Consider the following 19581-nt stretch of genomic DNA (forward strand, 5'->3'; position numbering starts at 1 on the left):
TGTCCCAATTTATTTGGCTCTGATCTAAGTTTTCCTAAAATAAGCCTGCTATGAAATGAAAACCTCAAATTTATAATCTATTTTATATATTATGATTCAAAGTTTACGATCTAGCATACATTTCTTAGTGGCATCAATCTAATAAGAGTTTACTTAGCTAAGGATCAGCTGTGGTATAGCACATTATTCACTATCCTTCACTATCCCTTTAAAAATCTATAAAAAAAGCAAAACCAGAATACTAGATGAAGATCCAAACTATTCTAAAATGCCCAATAACACAGTCTATGTCTAACATCAATTAAAATTCCTAAAAAGAGATACATGTTTACCTTCAGCACCAGGCAACAGTCGGTCGGGGCTTTGTATTTGTTCCGATAGTCCTGTCCGTAATAAACATTGACATGATCCAGCTGGAGAAAGCATACCAGATCCCGAGAAACCTAAGATAAAAAACAGCCAAACTGACAAATTAACAATAATTTGTAAGCAAGCAAATATCATAACTGGCAACCGTTTCTAGTAAAAAATGAAAATTTTACCATGTAGAAATTACTGCTATTTTACAGAAGACAAGACAGTGAGATTCTCTATAAATGTTTCTTTTTTAACCCAGGATGCAACAAAAAAGGCCATTCCTTTTACTAACTGTCTTGACATTTACAATTAACACTGACTTGCTTGAAAAAGGGTGGCATTTTAAAGGAACTTTAAATATGGTATAGTATATTAAAAATAATCTAGTATAAAAGAGCTCTCTGGAAAGAACAAGAAAATAATGCAGTTCAGTGTCTGTCCACACATATCTCAAGCACAGTGATTCTCAAGTTGGGGTATCCTTACCAGTTAAATAGGGACAAGAGTAGATACTTCTCGGGGTGGCAGTAAAGACTGGGAGGAGTGATACAGTGAGGAGCTTAAAACAGTGCTGGCCCCCCATAAGCTCAGAAGCTACAGGTAAGGCTGAAACATTCATAATCCCAGAAAGCTATTCTCCCCAAACAACAAGCAGCAAAAACTAACTACTCTAGAAGTCCCCAAAAATAATACATAAAACGATGGTTTCAAATTTGGCAAGAGAATGGAGATGGGCCCAACTAATGGGCAGAGAGCGGACATTTTCCAGTTTCTTCTTCTTTATGACAGATCGGTAAACAAAGCAATGTTGTGTGTGCCGTACAGAAGTTAAAACAATCAGAGCCTGGATTCACCTTGTCAGCATACACACTACAAATTAAAATCAATGAGCACAATGAAGAAACTCAAAAGCCAGCAGAAGAGACACACCTTCGCTTTTCCTTTAGGGACATAGTAAATACCAGATGCTCGCAAGAGAAAGTAACGCTTTTTCCAAGACTTCTTGCCATCATCTTTCAACCAAAGGACTCCTTCAATTTCTGGTATAGTTACAGAACTTCCACAAAAACATTCCTAAAAGAAGATAAGATGGAAAGACATATGATCCTTGGATTCTCAGAATAAAGTTGTGTTTACTCCTGTGAAATGCATGACACAGTAATTAAACCAAAATGGTTTTGTATTAAAACCATGCTATTGATTATACCTCAATTAGAACTTCTTATTCTAAACATAATATGATTTTAGAACTGATATGGCAGTTCCTGTGAAATTTTATCTAATATACAGTTTTGAAGAACCAGAAGAAATGTCAACTGAGTTGCATATAACGACACTTAAATGCATTTGTAAACAGCACAGTTATACTAAATTTAATAAAAGTGTCAGAACTAACATAAGCATTGAACTTTATATTTTTCCAAATTAATAACATACTTAGATTAGCTCTCAAGCAATATAGGAATGCATTTTAAAAGAAAGCAACATGCTAAGTGAATGATTACAAAAAGCAACCATGTATTTAGTAAAAGAATTTTAGAAATACTCACTGAAGATTAACATAGGACATATGGAGCCTAAATTAATTTCTCTTTCTTTGAAGTACAGAAAAATTAGGAATTATAAAAAGGATTTTTCTTAATTGTAGCGAGTAGCATATAAAAAGCTGAGTGCTGATCTTCACTTTCCTAATTGCCTTGTTGTAAGTAAGCATTTATTCAGGTTTTCAAACATATGAACATCTTTCATCTTAGCTTTCTTAAATTAGCAAAAGCCAAAAATTCAATATGAATTTTACTACTCTTCAAAAGAAGAAGATGTATATATTTTTAAAAACGATTATGCTTGTAAACATTCTGTAAACAGCTACTTATATTCAAATTTCTCTCCGGATAAGCAGATAAAACAGTACAATCATATGCTTCCTTGACCTGCCTTTTCTCCAACTCATCAGCTCCCAAAAAGCTCATGCCCCTTTTAGTACACCAGCTGACCTCTCTCCATCAGGCTATAGGAGAATATAGTCTTCTCTAGTTACACTGCAAAAACAAACACACTGCACTGACATAACCGACTTACATAAAATGGTGGTTAATATTTTAATATTATAATGGGAGAGGGAAGAGTCATACCTCCAACAGCACTTCTTTGTTTCTATCTGCCATCTCAGCCGTTTCCTTTTTCCCCAGAAGATAGTTCTGGAACAATGAATAAGTGAAAGGGTAAACACAAGAGCATATGTGATTTCTTCTAGAGAGAGAGCACCTCTGTGTCAGTTTCCGGCTGTGCAGAGGAGAAGGAGCACTCTTTGGAAAGCAGCCTGCGCAGGACACCATCATTCAACGGCTAACAGTGGCTTCCTCCTTACCTTACTCCTTCATCTTGAACAACTCAACCTAAATGCTCTCCCCAAATCCTGAGGTAATACTACATGCCACAATACTAGGTTTTGATATATCTAATGAAAGTTGTGTTTACAGGACCTGAAAGGTTTACAAATTAAGTATGACAAAGAAGGCAAATTTCCTTAAAATATGCTGAGCTTAACTGATCCAGATGCAGAAAAATGTAATTCTATGTTCTGGGTTTTAAAAAAGAAATCCCAAATTCTCTTGAGACTATCATAATCTCCTTTTGGTGACTCAACTAAAATATGAATTCTAATTATTAGCCTTATGAAAAAACTTTCAACAATCACCCATAAAAATATCTATCCATATTCCCAAATGTGTATTCACTTAAAATATCCAGGAAAGATGTGTCATGATTAAGCCACCTGAAGGATGACTACTCAATACCTTTAACCCTGTTACTATTTTTCCTCATTACTACCTTTTATAGTGGGGTTGTTTTCTCTTCCCTGCTGATTTTTATAAATACTAGAGGCCCAGTGCACGAGATTCATGCACTGGAGGGTGGCGTGTCCCTCAGCCCGGCCTGTGCCCTCTCACAGTCTGGGACCTCTTGGGGGATGTCCGCCGGGGATCAGGCCTAAACCGGCAGTCAGGCATCCCTCTTGCAGTCTGGGGCTCTTGCAGTTTGGGACCCCTCGCTCCTTACCATCCGCCTGTAGTGGAGGCGGGAGAGGCGAACGCCACCACCACTGTGCTTGCTAGCCATGAACCAGGCTTCTGGATGAGTGATGATCTCCCTGCGGGAGCGCACTGACCAGCAGGGGGCAGCTCCTGGGTTGAGCATCTGCTCCCTGGCGGTCAGTGCATGTCATAAAGACTGGTCTTCAGCAGTTCAGTCGATTTGCATATTATGCTTTTATTATATAGGATTTGGGCATAGAAAGTATTAACTCAAACATTGTTTTGAAATACGCAAAGATGCCAAGTAAATCAAGGTCACATGTATTAGAATGTGGAACCATTTATAATCAAGGTTGCTAAGATTAAAAAAATAATTTAAAAAAGAAATAAAAATCTCAACTGGATAAATGGCTGAAATAGAGAAACTTAAATGTGTAAGTACTTTTCTTTGATGGATAGAAACTCACCAAATAAACAGCTACTGACCACAGCTCTGGAATAGAGCAGAAACCTGGAAACTCCCTGGAGTTACTTCTGCTGCCCCAAGGGCTCACCGCATCTGGCTCTTTGGGCTGATAACCTCTCTGGGGCCTGACAACGGGCCCAGCGGTCTCTCCACCTCAGCAGCAGTGAATGCTCCCGTGGGGTTTTACAACCACAGTATTCCAACCAGGTGGTTGCCAATCTTTTAACTCTACCAACTTAGCGATGAGAGAACAATATAAGCATTTAAAAATACCAACCTCTGTGTCTTTTAGTCTCACCTGTGGATTTTTGAAAAGTGCATATTTTTCTATACGCTCCATAAACATAAGCCTGTTTTGACTGTCTCTTGTCCAGTTAAGAAGATTCTCAACCAAGTTTTCATGGTCTTCAAAGATTCTCTCTGTCCCAAAATAAAATACCAGTACTTTGTTAGTACTCACCAGAATTGCATCAAGTATATGAAACCTTGCAAATAATTCACAGCAGAACCACAGAATCTTTACTGACACTAAAGTCCTAAGCCCTTAGAAGTTTTCCCACTGTTTTCAAATAAGGGAACATGCCCTAATGGTGGTCAGTGACTAGCAAAGTCACAGGCCTGCTACATGGAAGAATTAGGACTGGAATCTAGGCCTTCTAGGTCTTCTTCAGCTTTCAGCCTTTTCCAAGCATATGTTAGCTGCTTATCATAAATTCCGATATTAAGTATTTCCCATAGTATTCAGTTCTTGTAATTTAAAAAATTTCCAAGGTAATTTATTTTTTGAGTCATGGGTTTTACTTTTAAACATAGACATATTTTCTATTTTCTAAATTAGGAATCAAAGCACATGACCTTTAAATATATATAAAATATAAAATATTCAAAGAACCCATTTAGATACTAATTTTTTGAAATTTCTTAAGAGTTGCTTATGGCCTCATACTTAAATTTTTAGAAATATTCCTCTTCTGCTGTAAAAGAATGTATATTTTCTTGTAATTAGATAGTGTTCTAAATATATTTCATAGATCAAACAAATTATTTTTCAAATCTCCTGTATCCTTTTTTGTTTGCTTGATTGTACTGATCATTGAAAAAGTTCTACTATGAAGGTTGACATGAGTTTCTCCTAGTAGTTCTGTCAATTTTTTTTTTTTTTTGCTTTATACAATTTAATGCTATTAGATAAAATTTAGAAATATGGTCTCTTCCTAGTGAATATATGTGTTCTCTTCATCTTTAGTAATGAATTTTGCTTAAAGTCTATTTTGTCTGCTATTAACAAAGTTAATTACTTTTGTTTTGGTTACTGTCTTCACATTCCTTTTATTTATGTGTATTTAGATAATAGGTCTTTATAAACAGCAAACAGCTGCATTTTATTTATTCATCCTTTCTAATAATATTTGTTTAACTGAGTAGTTTACATTTATCATAATTTGTTTCCACCATCTTATTTGGGCTCTTAGTACCCCCTTGTTTTTTCTTTTCTTTTATTCATTCAACAAATACTGAATGAATGACCACACACACACACACACACACACACACACACACACACACACACATATATATATATATATATATATATATATATATATATATATTTTTTTTTTTAATTTTTTCAAATGCAGTTAACATTCACCATTATTTTTTATTAGTTTCAGGTGTACAGAATAATGGTTAGACAACCATATACTATTTCACAAAGTGGTCTCCTGATATTTCAAGTACCCATCTGGCTCTATATACACTTATTAATATTATTGACTATAGTCACTATGCTGAACTTGACATCCCTGTGACTATTTTGTGACTATCAACTTGCATGTAATCCCTTCACCCTTTTCACCTAGCTCCACATCCCCTTTCCTCTCTGGCAATCAACCAGTCTGATCTCTGTATCTATGAGTTCACCTCATACTACAGGTGAAGCACTGCGCCATATATGATTAAACAGTTACTTAAGACACCATAGTCATTTATATAAGAGGTAATACAGAAATATTACAAATGTGAGTCTTTAAAACTATGATCATAAAAATATTCCAAAACTAGCATCCAAACATTTTCTGTGTATCATGATGCTACTACATCTATGAACTCAAATTTTTTAATGAAGTAGAGTTATAGATGAGTACTACGAGAATACATTTTTATTCATGTTAATGATGGTCTAACAACTTATGGCTTAGTTTTGGGAGTTGTGTACATATTTTCTGAGAGAAGGAATCAATAATTAAATTTTTTATTTCTCTGTAAATTGCTGTAAATATTTAAAGTAGTAAGAGAAATGCAAATACATATTTTAAGTAAAATAGCAAATTGAAATTGATTATTGATTCAATTAAGTATGCTAAGAGAATTACTGCAAGATTTATTACAAAACAACACGTTTTAAGAGTCAAGAATTATATAAAAAATGAGGATGTTTAAAATCAGATGACACCATATCAAACTACAAGTCTTAGGAAACTAAGACATAATACACCTAGTTAAAAATAAGATATCTGTGCTTTATTTGTCCCCTTAAAATCAAATGCGGGAATAAGGACTTCAATACAAATGTGAATAAATTGGTCTTCAGTAAATGTGTTGATTTATGCAGTTGTTTTCGAAGAGAAATAGTATTTTGTTATCTTAAAACACACAAAGTTTGTTCTATAAGAAAATCTAAAAACTAGATACCTCATATTCAAAGAAATCTCAAAATATTTGAAAAAAGATAATGTAAAAAGCCAAGTTTACTTATAGGGGATAAAATATAAATATGTCTCTAAGTACTTTTATCAACATGAAAACTGTTAGAATTAAAAAGAAATTAAAAAGTGAAGCAATGAGATTACTAACCCATTTGTAACTCAGAGATGGTTTCTACCAGTGACCAGTCTAAACTGTAACCGCAGTGGGATTTGTCCATCAGGTTATCCAGCACTTGTCTCACTGTCTGTCTCTCATCCACCATCATTGTTTTAGAACTATCATCAGACATGTGGACTCTAATAACTAGCTATAAAAGAAAATTAAATGCAAACCAAAAATTAGACATTTTAGAAACTTTTTACCAATAATTGAGTAATGCTCTTAGTAATTAATGCCCTTAGTTAAATATAAATTAAAACAAACAAATTTATTATATAAAATACTCTAAAATTAGGTATTAAATAGCCTACATAAACAAATTTAAAGTCTCCTTCAAATTATAACAGGTTAAGATTATAATAAGATTATTTTGTTTTACTCTGTTACAATAACTTAAAATCAGAAATTTACTTCTTTCAAAATGCATTTTATACACAAAAAATACATGTGAAAGATATATTAGGAAGAAATACCCTTCTGTAAAACTGATTAAAAAATCCAAGTATCACCTTTTTCACTTGGGCTTCTTTAATTTTCTCTAGGGCAACTCTGATCTTCTCAGCTTTCAATTTTGCTGCTTGTTCTTCCTGTGAACAAAGCACTTCAGATAAACTAATGCTAAAATAATGAGATTTTTAAAAGAAGTCTTTTTATCCTTTAGGATATTGCTAGCATTGAATTTTAGCAAGAATATAACTTTATACACTTATATAAATATTTTAAATAACCCTTTTCACAAAGTGAGAGCTCACATATTATAAACTTTTTTAAAGATGCAGACCTGAAGATCTCATAAGAATAGATTCCATATTCCAGAGAAAAAGAAACCTGTAATGTGTAGTAGATTAATGCGTTTGATTCTGTCCATCTGAAGCAGATGAATTTGGGGTTCTGGGGTAGGGAAAACATGAATATATATAGGTTATCTGTGGGGCTGACAATTTGTTACACCTGCACAATCCCTAACTCTGAATTTATACCCCTCCAAAGCATCAGCAATCCATCTTTTGCATACTAATGTTTTATTCTCTTACACTGAAAAAGTATCATCATAAAAATAGCAAAACAAAACAAAAAACTTCAGTATCAATCATATACAACTCCTAAATAAAACTCAAATTTATTTTCATTAATTCATTGATAATTTTTAAGTTAAATATAATTTTTCAAATATTTAATTTCTAATAATTTCTACTTTATAAAGTTTAGAGTAGTAATAAAATTATCAAGAACTACAACTATACTTAAACCATTAATCTATTTTTTTTCTAAAACAACATATAGTGCTCTAATACCAGTACTTACCTGCACTTTCCAGCAATAGGCCATAGTACACTGTAGCTTTAATCGCCAGTTGAAAAACTCACGTAAGTAAACTTTTACATATAAAGGATTACTTTTTAATTCTAAATTTTGATTTCTCTGGAAAATAACTAAGAAAAACATAAACTACCAGCTTGTAGATTCCTTTATCTAATAAAAACTTAAAAACATACACACACAAACAACAACGAAGAAAAACCTAATTATATCAGACAAGCACTATCTGCTGTGGATTCTAATTAAAAACCACAACCCGTGTGTTATTCTTCATTAAAAACCTAAAGCTATCAGGCTAAAAAAAAAAACAAAAACAAAAAACCCCAAACAGATTCAGACTTCTCCTAAATTCTGTTGGCTTTCCTGTTTCTGAACTGCTTTGCTTTTCTCTTCATATTCTAGGCTCTCTTCCCTCATTTCGAGCATAGTGTTTACTCACTACTCTGCGAAACAGAAAAACCAGTGGTTGGGGAAGACAGTGGGCTTGTTTGTCAGAAATCTGATCCCTGTCAATGAAAGGAGCCAGGGAATTAACATAATAACCACCAAGGTCTGGAAATACTATCTGTAAACCCAATTAGACAGAAAACAAAGAACTTTATTTTAACAATGGAGAGGAGTAAGATAAGACTGAATTCTTAGAATATTATAGATATTTTCATTTGATAAAGAGATTAGATCATCCTACCTACACTATGCAAATAAACAACAAAATTATTGTTGATTATATATTTTAACAAGTTTTTTTCTTAAGACAGGTTATAAAATAAGAAAACTAAACTACTACTATAAATTTAAATCTCAAAGTCTGATGAGGAAAAACTGGTATGTAGAATCAATGCTTTTTATATTTGGAACATAAACATGAACTTCTAAAAGGCCAAGTTCTTTTACTTTATAATCAATATGCAGAAGTTAAAAAAATTAGATGTCCTCAAAAGCAAATTACATTTTTAGGATAAAGCATATTCAAGAGAATTCCTACAGCTATATACAGTAGGAAAAAATATTTGCAAAATATTTATCAAACATATCTGATGAAGAATTATGAACTATACAAAGAATTCTTAAAGCTAACAAGAAAATGAACCAAATTTAAAAATGGGCAAAACACCTTAACAATGAGTTACACAGATACAAAGAAGATACACAGATGGCAAATAAAACTATAAATAATGCTCAGACTCATATGTCATTAGGGAACTGCAAATTAGAGCAATAAGCTATCATTACACACCCATTAGAATGGACAGAATTCAAAACACTGTCAACACCAAATGACACCCTGACTGGGTTGGCTCAGAGTGTCGGACTGCATACTCAAGGGTCTCAGGTTCAATTCCAGTTAGGGGCTGTGCCTTGGCTGCGGGCACATCCCCAGTGGGAGGTGTGCAGGAGGCAGCTGATTGATGGTTCTCTCTCATCGATGTTTCTAACTCTCTCTCCCTCTCCCTTCCTCTCTGTAAAAAAATCAATAAAATATTTTAAAAACACACACACACACAAATGCTACTGAGGTTGTGGGGGAGTAACAGGAACTCTTATTCACTGCTGATGGGAATGCAAAATGGAACCACCACTTTGGAAGACGGTTAGGTGGGTTCTTAGAAAACTAGACAAGCTCTTATGATACAACCTAGCAATCATGCTTCTTAACATTTACCCAAATGAGTTGAACTTACCTCCACCCAAAAACCTGTAAATAGATGTTTACAGTAGCCTTACTTATAAAATGACAAAACTTGTAAGCAACTAAGATATCTTTCAGTAGGTGAATGGATAAATTGTACTGATTCCAGACAATGAAATATTATTCAGTGCTAAAAAGAAATGAACTATCAAGCCATAAAGAGACATGGAGAAAACGGAAAAGCCTATCGCTAAGTGAAAGAAGCCAATCTGAAAAGGCTATGGATTCCAACTATATGACATTCTGAAAAAGGCAAAGCTATGAATACAGTAAAAAAAAATTAGCGTGTTGTAGTGGGTTGGGTAGAGGAAGGGGCGAACAGGTGGAGCACAGAATTTTGTGGGAGTGAAACTAGTCTAATAATATGTCATTATACAGTTGTCCAAACTCATAGACTGTACACTACCAAAAGTGAAGCCTAATATAAACAATGGACTCTGAGTGATAATGATGTGTTAATATAGTTCATCAACTGTAACAAACGTACCATTCTGGTGGGGGATGGTGATAATGGAGACTATGCATGTGAGGGGGTAGGTGGTATATAAGAAATCTCTTTACCTCCTTCTAAATTTTACTATAAAATATAAAGTCTATCCAAAAAAGGAATATGAGAATTTAAATATTACATCTGATATTGGTTATAAATTTTATTATGAAAATTTATTTTCACAACTCACATTTTAGTATATTATCTAAACACAATCAGTGCTATCTTTTGAAGAAATGACATAAAAAGTAATTCAATTATAAGATTAGCTTATAAGCTCCCAGTTCAGTTTCTGCTCTACAGGCTAACAGAAAAAAACCCCTGATACACTGGAAGAAAGGTTTAAAGGAACAAAAGACTCCCAATAAATTCCATTAAAAAAAAGGGGGGGGGGGAGAAACAAGATACATGCAACGAATGAACATACATTAAACCAATGAGATTTCCTAACCATGAATAAGAAACCATTTTTCGGTAAAACATCAAGGTAGGCTATTTTAACATCCAAATTTAGCTATTCTCCCATTTGCTTACTAACATAGGTATTACTCTTTATATAAATTGGTCTGTGTTAAAACTATCAAATTCAAATTTAAGAGCTATGTGCTTAATTTCAACTTAGGGAAATTGAAGTTCATTCTTCTCTAGTTTATTTACAAGAATGTCCTTGCTAGGAGCTTTTTGAAGAAACAATTAATCAAGATACTTCTAAGTTCTAGAGTTTGGAGCAAAAGTGGAAATAAAACATTTATATCAAACTGCAAAATTCATAGTATTTTATTCTTCCTCAGAAAGTTTGATTTTCACCTACTTTATTTAAGCCATAATCATATCTTTTAACCACAACAAGGAAGAAACTGTTATAAGCTTATAGAGCATTGTGCAATATAGGAAAGATCAATAAATCTTTGCTAATGTACTTAGATTATATACTTAGAAGACATCTAATAGTTTATAAAGGCAATGCAAATCTATGTTTAATATCTGCAAACCATTTTAATACAAAGAACAGAGCTTTATTCATCTCATGTTCTCTCTTTTCTGTTAAAGCCAACAAACTCAGGTTTTAAGTCTTCTGCCCCTTATCTTTGGCCTATCCCTTTCTTCACACTGTTTGCCCCATAATTATCCTAAATATATGTAAAAGATACCTCACACATATAATAACTGAACTTTCTTTCCTACCCCTTCTCTTACAAAAGCAAGAGACAACCTATTTTCTACCTGAAAAACTCCTGTGTGGCTATCAATAATCATCAAATGCCAAGCCTTCTCAAATTTACATCAAGGACAAAAACTCAGTGAAGATCCTATGATTAAATGAAAGCCAATGCTATGGCTACAGAGTGTTAGAGCATTGTCTTCAGTGTAAAAAACAGAATACTTATAGAGTTACAGTTGCTAACAGACGGCTAGGGAATTCCTTCAACTAAGAAATTATTAAGGCTTTGTGGGACCAGAACAAATCTTATTGAAATTACAGGGCTAAAGAGAAGTTAGCAGTTTCCTTGGGATCTAGTTTATTTCACAGATTAAAACAATAAACAATGTAGATTAAAAGAATTAAAAGAAAACTTGTAGTAGTAAATAGTTTGATGCTTATGAAGTGGTCTATTTTAGAAACCTGTTTAGGGCCAAAACAGTAACAACTAGTTTCCTTCCCTTAGAGAAATCATATAACTGCCCTGACCGGGTAAGCTCAGTTGGTTAGAGCATCGTCCCAATACACAATTTTGTGGATTTGATACCGGTAAAGGTATAAATAGGAATTAACCAAGGAGTGCATAAATAAGTGGAACAAATCAATGTTTCTCTCTATCCCCCTTCCTCTCTAAAATAAATTAAAAAAAAAAAAGCAAAGAAAGAAATCAAGAAATTGATATGACTCTCACCAAGAAGAGAACTAATATTAGAGAACTAACATTATCTGAACACCTTGAAACTTGTCACACACTAAACTAAGGCTCCAAAAGACTAATCTTTTTAAGATTACACTGGCAGTTACCAAGTGATTACTTGCTCTTTACATTACAATGAGACAGTTCCTTTTGTCCTAAGGTATATAACACAAACTTTGAGATAGCAGTAAATAAAAACTGCTTGTCAAAAATAAAAATTTTCACCTGGCCTGGATTGGTGAAAACAAAACAAACACGCCCCCCCCCCCCTTTTTTTTTTCTGCCCTGGCCTAGCACAGTGCAGAATTGTGGGTGTTACAATGTCCTAGTTTGGAAGAGTGCAGGTCAGGTGGGTCAGTAACCTGGACACATGTCATCTGGGTAGGGAGAATACAGCCACACAGGAGACATCCAAGAGGTACAACCTCATTTTAGCTTCATGAGAGCCAGGCACTCTGGTACAAAGGGCACTGACATTGAGAGGCCCCAGTGGCTCAGATGATCTAGACTCCGTTCACTACCCCACCCTAAATATTTAGGTTCTATACTACAGAATCACATTCCTGCTCAGATTTCTTACTGTATGTAAGCAGGATCGTGACTATATAAACCAGTGATACCACCACTGGGGTAACAGGAGCTGTGATCTGAGTAGGGAATGGTTCTGATGTTGCAGTTGGCATCACCATCACTTGGGCAGACGGAGATGAGACATTATGATTGACTGCATTTATCCAAAACCTGCAAAGAACCACTCTCTCTGATAGAAACTGTTCTGATCACTGGCATATTGGGTTATAAATGCTGTATGGCACATAGTAAATATTTGTTAAATGAATGCAATTATTCTCTTCAAGTTTTAGGGGGGGAAAATTAAACTCCTTAGCATGCCTGAATAACTTGCTTCCTAGCTACCTCTCCAAATCCAAATCAAGACAGACAGACAGACACACACACACACACTACTATGTGGCTCCAGCACAGTCTTTTTTTCAGCTTCTCAAACATGCCAAACTCCGTCTCCCTAAGACTATCTATTTGGACCTCTTTCCTTCACCCTCAAGATGGCTTTTCATTCTTCAAGCTTTAGATTAAATGCCACCAGAAGGGCCTTTTCTGATTTTTACCATCTAAAGGCAATGCAGCCTTCCTTCATAGCACTTAAAACATGATTTAGAATTTGTCTACATGCTTGCTTGTTCATGTTCTTTAAATCTACCTTCCTAAGAAGACTAAGCTCCTGAGGGACGCGGGGGATATATGGCCATTTTATACAATGTTACAGCTAGCACAGCACATGACTCAACAAATATTTGTTGAAAAAATAAGCCATGGAAATGGTTAAAAATTGCACTTTATCTGTGAGCAGCATAAAAAATGGACAAGAGGAGAGAGAGGCAAGAATAAAGAGCCAAGTGTAGTGGCTCTGGTAAGAGATTAAAACTGGTTTTAGGGTGGTGGCAATGGGATTAAATGGTACGGTGAGCTCAGTAAATCCTGAAGACAACAGGTGCTTCACCAGAGCTGAGGTCATAAGTAAAAAGAAGAAAGGTACCAAGAATGGTAGAGGGTTCAAACCTGGGCAACTGGGAGAATGGCAGGATTCTGAATGTAAATTGTGACGCTCCAGGGTAAGGAAGTTAAAGACCTTCGGGATTGGTACTGATAATACAGGAAATGCCTGATGGCTATCTGGAAATTTATTGCTCTCAGTTAGAGATATGATCTAGAACAGAGATTCTAGCTGAAGCTATGAGTAAATATTCCCGGTAGAGACAGTAAACAGAGAACAGCTGAGGAAAAGGAAAGAATTTGCTAAGGTTAGAAAGTACACATCTATTATCTGCTTAGATTTCTACATTCCCTGATAGTTAAACTACTTCTAACCCATTCCTAGAAGAGAAAGGGTTTTACTGCTGATTCTTGGATCTTCTCTTTGAGATGCTTCTTACAGAGATTTTAATTTTAGCTCTATCATCTTTCACAAATTTATATGGTTAAGAAAAAATGAAATAAAAAATACCCCTCTGATATAATAACAAACAACTTAAGAGACATTACCTATTATTATTGTGAATATTCTTCAAAAACCAAGTCTGACATTCTTGACTTTAATATTACTTAAATAATAAGATAATAAAATCATGAATTAAAAAGAGGCAGAAAGCTATTTATAGTCAGCTTCCTTATTCTGTTTCCCTTAATTAATGATGACAATGGCTAAAAGATTTAAAGCTGATGTAAAATACCAACCTAGTGAAAATCTAGCTGGACTGATTCAAACCATTCTGAAATTGAAGAACTGAGAAATTAAAACTCAACATTCTCTTCCAATTTGGCGAAGCTAATGTAAAGAAAGATTCTGTTTATATAAACAAATGTTTTAAATTAAATGAAGTGCTGATAATATAAAGAATTAGAAAACAAAGTCTGCTGAAAAAAATCTCACCGCGTAGATAAGCATTAGTAAAAGTTAAAAATTTTTAGACTTTCAAGTGAATTACAATGTTAAGCTAGAGAAAGTGCAAAATACTTGTGAAGATTGTTAGGTATTTACAACAGTAAATTTTCAGTGAAAAATTAGTAAATTACTGCAAACATGTTCTATTCTCAAAGAACATATTAAAGTCAATAAATAATTACCTTCAGTAAGAAGAAAAAAAAACAAAACCCTCTGTTCAGCACAAAAGTGCTGAAATAAGAAAGCACAATCTGAGAAATCTGAGCGCACAATCAAAACCAGAAATGATATTCTACCTATGAGGCAATAAATATTTACATACAGGTGGAAAGAAGAAGTATCACCTTGGTCAGCAAATGAGAAGGTTTTCCTGCAATGTTTCTCAGAAGAAGGGAGGTTTCCCTGTCCAAATAGGAGTGCTTGTACAGAAAGAGAAAAACAAAAAAGGCAATAGAAGTCAGTGGAGGTTTTATGTGTTTAAAATATAAAATAGACAAAGTAAGAATGATTCTCTATTATTAGCCTCATATCTTTTCCCTAAACTCACTAAAACGTGTCCAAAAGAAATTATTTTTAAAAGGAGAGGAAAAAGAGGAAAGGGGGGCACAGATACCACCCATGCCAGCAGGCACGTCCTCGCCCCTAGCCGACTCCTGTGCTCCTCACTCTGGGAAATGGGCCACACACTGCACAGACCACAGAGCCAGTTTGCTTTCCAGGACAGTGTTTGTGAGTGCTGTGCGCACAGCGCAAATAAACAGGTGTCAAAGGTTAATGACAAACACATTCCTTCCTCTTGTAAAGCCCACATTAAATAGTATAATCTTATGAAAAAAAAAGAATAAAACATCATTTCTAAAACTGCAAAAGTATTTCTGACAATACAGTGACCATATTACCTAAAGGAAAAATAAATATTTTGCCTAATGATATTACTCTATTTTCAGTAAAATTTTATTAATTCATTATATAGGATACTAACATAATGTGTTGCACAGCAACTGAATGATATAAGTAAAATATTAAGAAGTGCTGTTGCCTTAAAATGGTTAAATTAATTCAATTAAGATTTTTTCATTAAAATGATTGGGAATAACATACTCCTAACTGCCCTTTTCCTCTAACATTTTAGTAACTTGTTACAAGGTAAGTTTATGCAACTATATTTAAACTCATGTAGTATAATGTGCAGTTGTTTTGATATATGTAATTCAGACTTGCTTGTCCCTAAATAATTCTGAGATTAGTTTTAATGCTATGTAGTTACTAACCACCATTTAAAACAATACTTGGCATAGTTAAATGGAGTTCTAGAAAATATTCTATAATGTTATATTTTATAAACCTAACTGTATATCAAGTTATTCTTGAGAAACAAATTCTTTTCATGTACGTAAACAAACACTAGAGCAGCATCTACTCTCATCAAGTTCTTTGTCATAGATAATAAAACATACTACTTCCTGATTATAGCGTACTAGAGGCCCGATGCACAAAATTTGTGCACGGGGCAGGGGCAGGGGTGTCCCTCAGCCCAGTCTGCACCCTCTCCAATCTGGGACTAAATGGGCGGTTGGACATCCCTCTCACAATCCAGGACTGTTGGCTTCCAACTGCCTTCCCCTGCAGGCTGGTCTCCCCCAACTGCCCTCCTCTGCTGGCCTGGTCACCCCCAACTGCCCTCCGCTACTGGCCTGGTCACCCCTAACTTCCCACAACTGCTCTCCCCTGCAGGCCACTTTGTGGCAGCCATCTTTTGTCCACATGGGGGCAGTCATCTTGTGTCTTGGTGTGACAATTTGCATATTACTTTTATTAAATAGAATAATATTAACTTAATATTGAGTCATACCTACACTTGAGTTAGGTTTTCTTTATGGTATTTCACTGCCTGTATTTTTTTTTTAGCTTATTATTATTATCATTATTATAGTTGACAGTATTACAGATGTCTTTCATTTATCCCACCTCTACCCAGCCCCTGTCCCACTCCAGGTTTTCCCCACACTACTGTCTGTGTCCATGGGCTATGGATATATGCTCGATAGTTAATCTCTTCTTGTTCCCAACCCCTTCCCCTCTGAGATCTGTCATTCTGTTCCATGTATCCATGCCTCTGGACCTATTTTGTATGCTAATTTCTTTTGTTCATTAGATTCTACATTTAAGTGAGGTTTAAACTTTTAAAAAATCTTACAAGATTTACTCAAATTATTTCAAGACTTCAAATCACTAAAAAATAACTACCTATATTCTGATCAGTAATAATAATATCTATTTGAAGGCTCTAAAGTAGAAGTTATCCATTTAAAAAATATTCAAGGTTTAAATATCTTAAAATAAAAGGGGTACAGTCATTATAGCTGGCTACTCCAAAATATGTTACATCTAAAAAAACTAGACCTCAAGCACTATGATCATAGGATAGCTAGTCACTGTTTAATCACTAGCAGGGAGGGAGGCCAGGTCTCCAAGTTCCCTCTGTCTAAGCTTCAAGTATTTGCTGCAGGACCCTCCCACCCCCACAAAATCTAGAAATCAGAAGCAGCAAATTCCTCCTTTCAGTAAGTGCTTTATCCCACATCGCTCTAGCATTCCTCAGAAAAGGGTGCAGGATGGCAGGAGAACTGGTTACTGGAGAAAGATGCAAGATGGGTGAGAAGAGTGGTGTGCAATTGGAGGATGGAGGAAAGTAAAAGACACTGCTTTGAACATGTCATTAAATCCGCCTTTAGTCTTGGTACACGTTACTGGTAACAAAAATGCAGAGCTTCATTTAAATGGGGCCTTTTTATATTTTCCTTCATTTATCACTAACAATACAAAGTCAATGGCTTAGTCTTATCTTAATCCATTTTACTGATTAGCCCATTTTCTTACTCTCTTCCATTTCCCCCTTTCTTTTATTTATTCAACTACAGTATTTTTAGATTTTTTAACTCAGCCTGCAATCATGTCAGGCAATGAGAGGCATTTCTTACTTTCACAAAGTTTAGAGTTAAACAGGGAGAGAACTGACAATTACAACGTAGTGTGTTGAGGGGTATAGAAGTCAAGTATTAGGTGGACTACCTAACCCAGGATTATTTCTTAAAACGCTTAGTGTCCTGGATGGTAACTAAGAGGCAGCTTGGGGTTCTAACACAAAGTTTCTCTATGTTAGACATGCTACAACCTACATAATCTCACCATAAGTATTAATATTCAATAGTACCATATTATAGAGTTGCTCATTTGCTTTTGCTCATTTATTTTTAACCTTGGTTTATTTTTAATTGAAAAATTGAGGTATATGATAGTTTCATTATCAAACGTTTTAAAGAATGCATTCTTCTTCATTGATCTTTAACTAGTTCCATGGACATGTTTACAGAACTTACAGGTGTCAGCTCAGCCTGTTCTTCTACGAAGTCAATATGACGCTTGGCCGGCTTGCTGGAACATCTCAGAGAAATAGCATGCTGTGAAAATGCAGGAAGGAAGAAAATGATAGGTAAAGGAGGTGGAAAAGGGCAGTTCTCATTATCATGCAGGAAGAGAAAAGATCACTGATGAAAAGTTGCATGCATCTTTCATTATATCATGCAAAAATAAAAAAAGGTAAGAACCAGATGATCCTAACCTTTGATAATTTAAGGGTAACCTCACTCTACTCTTAGACAGTAGAGCTCTAAAGTAGAATTATGGAGAAACACTGTGTCCATTACCAATTCATGCTCTGACCTCAACTGGGCCTTGACTGTTTGGCAGCATTCTGTCTTTCTTTCTCCACTCAAAGCTTGTTCTAAATGGTTACAAAGTTCTTCAAGCTTCTAATTTTACCCTTCCACCTCTTCACATGACCTCACTTCCCTCCATTAACTAAGCAAATCACATCCATCTTCACCACTACAATGCATCCTATAGCTAAACCCATATTCTCATTCTCTCCAGCTCTATATGAATGAATATGTTTTCCCCCTCCAAAGCTAAGCATATCCTCTATCCCACTCACTCCCCACCCCAACAGCCCAGCCTCTAATAATCTAGTCCAGTTTATTGGTGGCAGGAAGAACAGAAAAATAATCAAGTAGTCTGGGTTCTCTCCTCTTCTTAAACTATTATTCTCCTTTTCACTGCCAAATTTCCTGAACTAAGCTATAGTGTATCTCCTCCACTTATCCTTCAATCCCCTACCATCTAGGCACAGTGGTCGGCAAACTGCGGCTCACAAACCACTTGAGTCTTGCGAGCCCTGGTTTGCGGCTCTGTTGACTGAGTTTGCTGACCACTGTGTAAGGCATTACTCTTGCCCAGAAGTTTTGACTTCAGGTTAAAGACATTAGTACATTATTAAAATGTTTTTTTTAAGTGTTTTTCCCTAAGGCATTAGTCAACAGAGTGGCAAACCGTGGCTCACAAGCCACGAGCCACATTTTCCGACCACTGATCTAGCATGTATCTTTATTTTCCAAAGTCTTTATCCCTTGTGTTGTAATTCATTCTATAATTCATTTTCAAAGTCATCAATGACCTTTTAACCAAGGTTTTCTGTCTTTCCTATCACAGTACTCATCACACTGACTGAAACTGCTTGTTTGGTTGTCTGTATTGACACCCATCTCCTCACACAATACATTATAATCTCAAAAAGACATTGTGTATTAAGTTCACAGTTTCATCTCTTTACAGCCCAGTGTAGTGCCTATGTGCTCATTAATGGAATATATGAATAACTATTTCTTTTTGCTCTTCATGCCACATGCTTGGCCAAATTTTAAGATTCTTTTTGCTTTCCTCCCTCTACATTTTCTCATTAAACATGTTCTATAGCACCTGGTCAACCACCGCATCAACAGTAGGCCTATAAAATCTATACTGCCAATATCCTCATTCTTAGGAAACAAAGACTGACATTAAGGGTTAAAGGGGCATGATAAATGCAATGAACTCTCAAATAGCTCAGGAAAAAAAGTATATGTAAAAAAACCAACAAAATAAATATGGCACAATGTTAAAA

At 35.0% G+C, this 19581-nt stretch overlaps 1 protein-coding gene across 7 annotated transcripts in view; it reads right to left on the minus strand.

Moving 5' to 3' along the window:
• Positions 1–19581, minus strand: part of RAPH1 (Ras association (RalGDS/AF-6) and pleckstrin homology domains 1) — a 78156-nt gene that overhangs the window by 24702 nt on the left and 33873 nt on the right. For 5 of the 7 annotated variants that reach the window (XM_084893168.1, XM_084893167.1, XM_084893166.1 and 2 more), the window contains exons 5-12: positions 17963–18043; positions 14927–15001; positions 7233–7310; positions 6712–6871; positions 4157–4278; positions 2490–2555; positions 1288–1431; positions 333–443 (exon numbers count right to left, since the gene is read on the minus strand). In XM_084893168.1, coding sequence (XP_084749294.1) covers positions 333–443; positions 1288–1431; positions 2490–2555; positions 4157–4278; positions 6712–6871; positions 7233–7310; positions 14927–15001; positions 17963–18043 — 837 coding nt within the window. The remainder of the gene's footprint in view (positions 1–332; positions 444–1287; positions 1432–2489; positions 2556–4156; positions 4279–6711; positions 6872–7232; positions 7311–14926; positions 15002–17962; positions 18044–19581) is intronic. The other 2 variants (XM_084893169.1, XM_084893170.1) reach the window with 2 other exon arrangements.

This window comes from Pipistrellus hanaki, assembly GCF_964339955.1.
Source record: "Pipistrellus hanaki genome assembly, chromosome: 8".
NCBI lineage: Eukaryota > Metazoa > Chordata > Mammalia > Chiroptera > Vespertilionidae > Pipistrellus > Pipistrellus hanaki.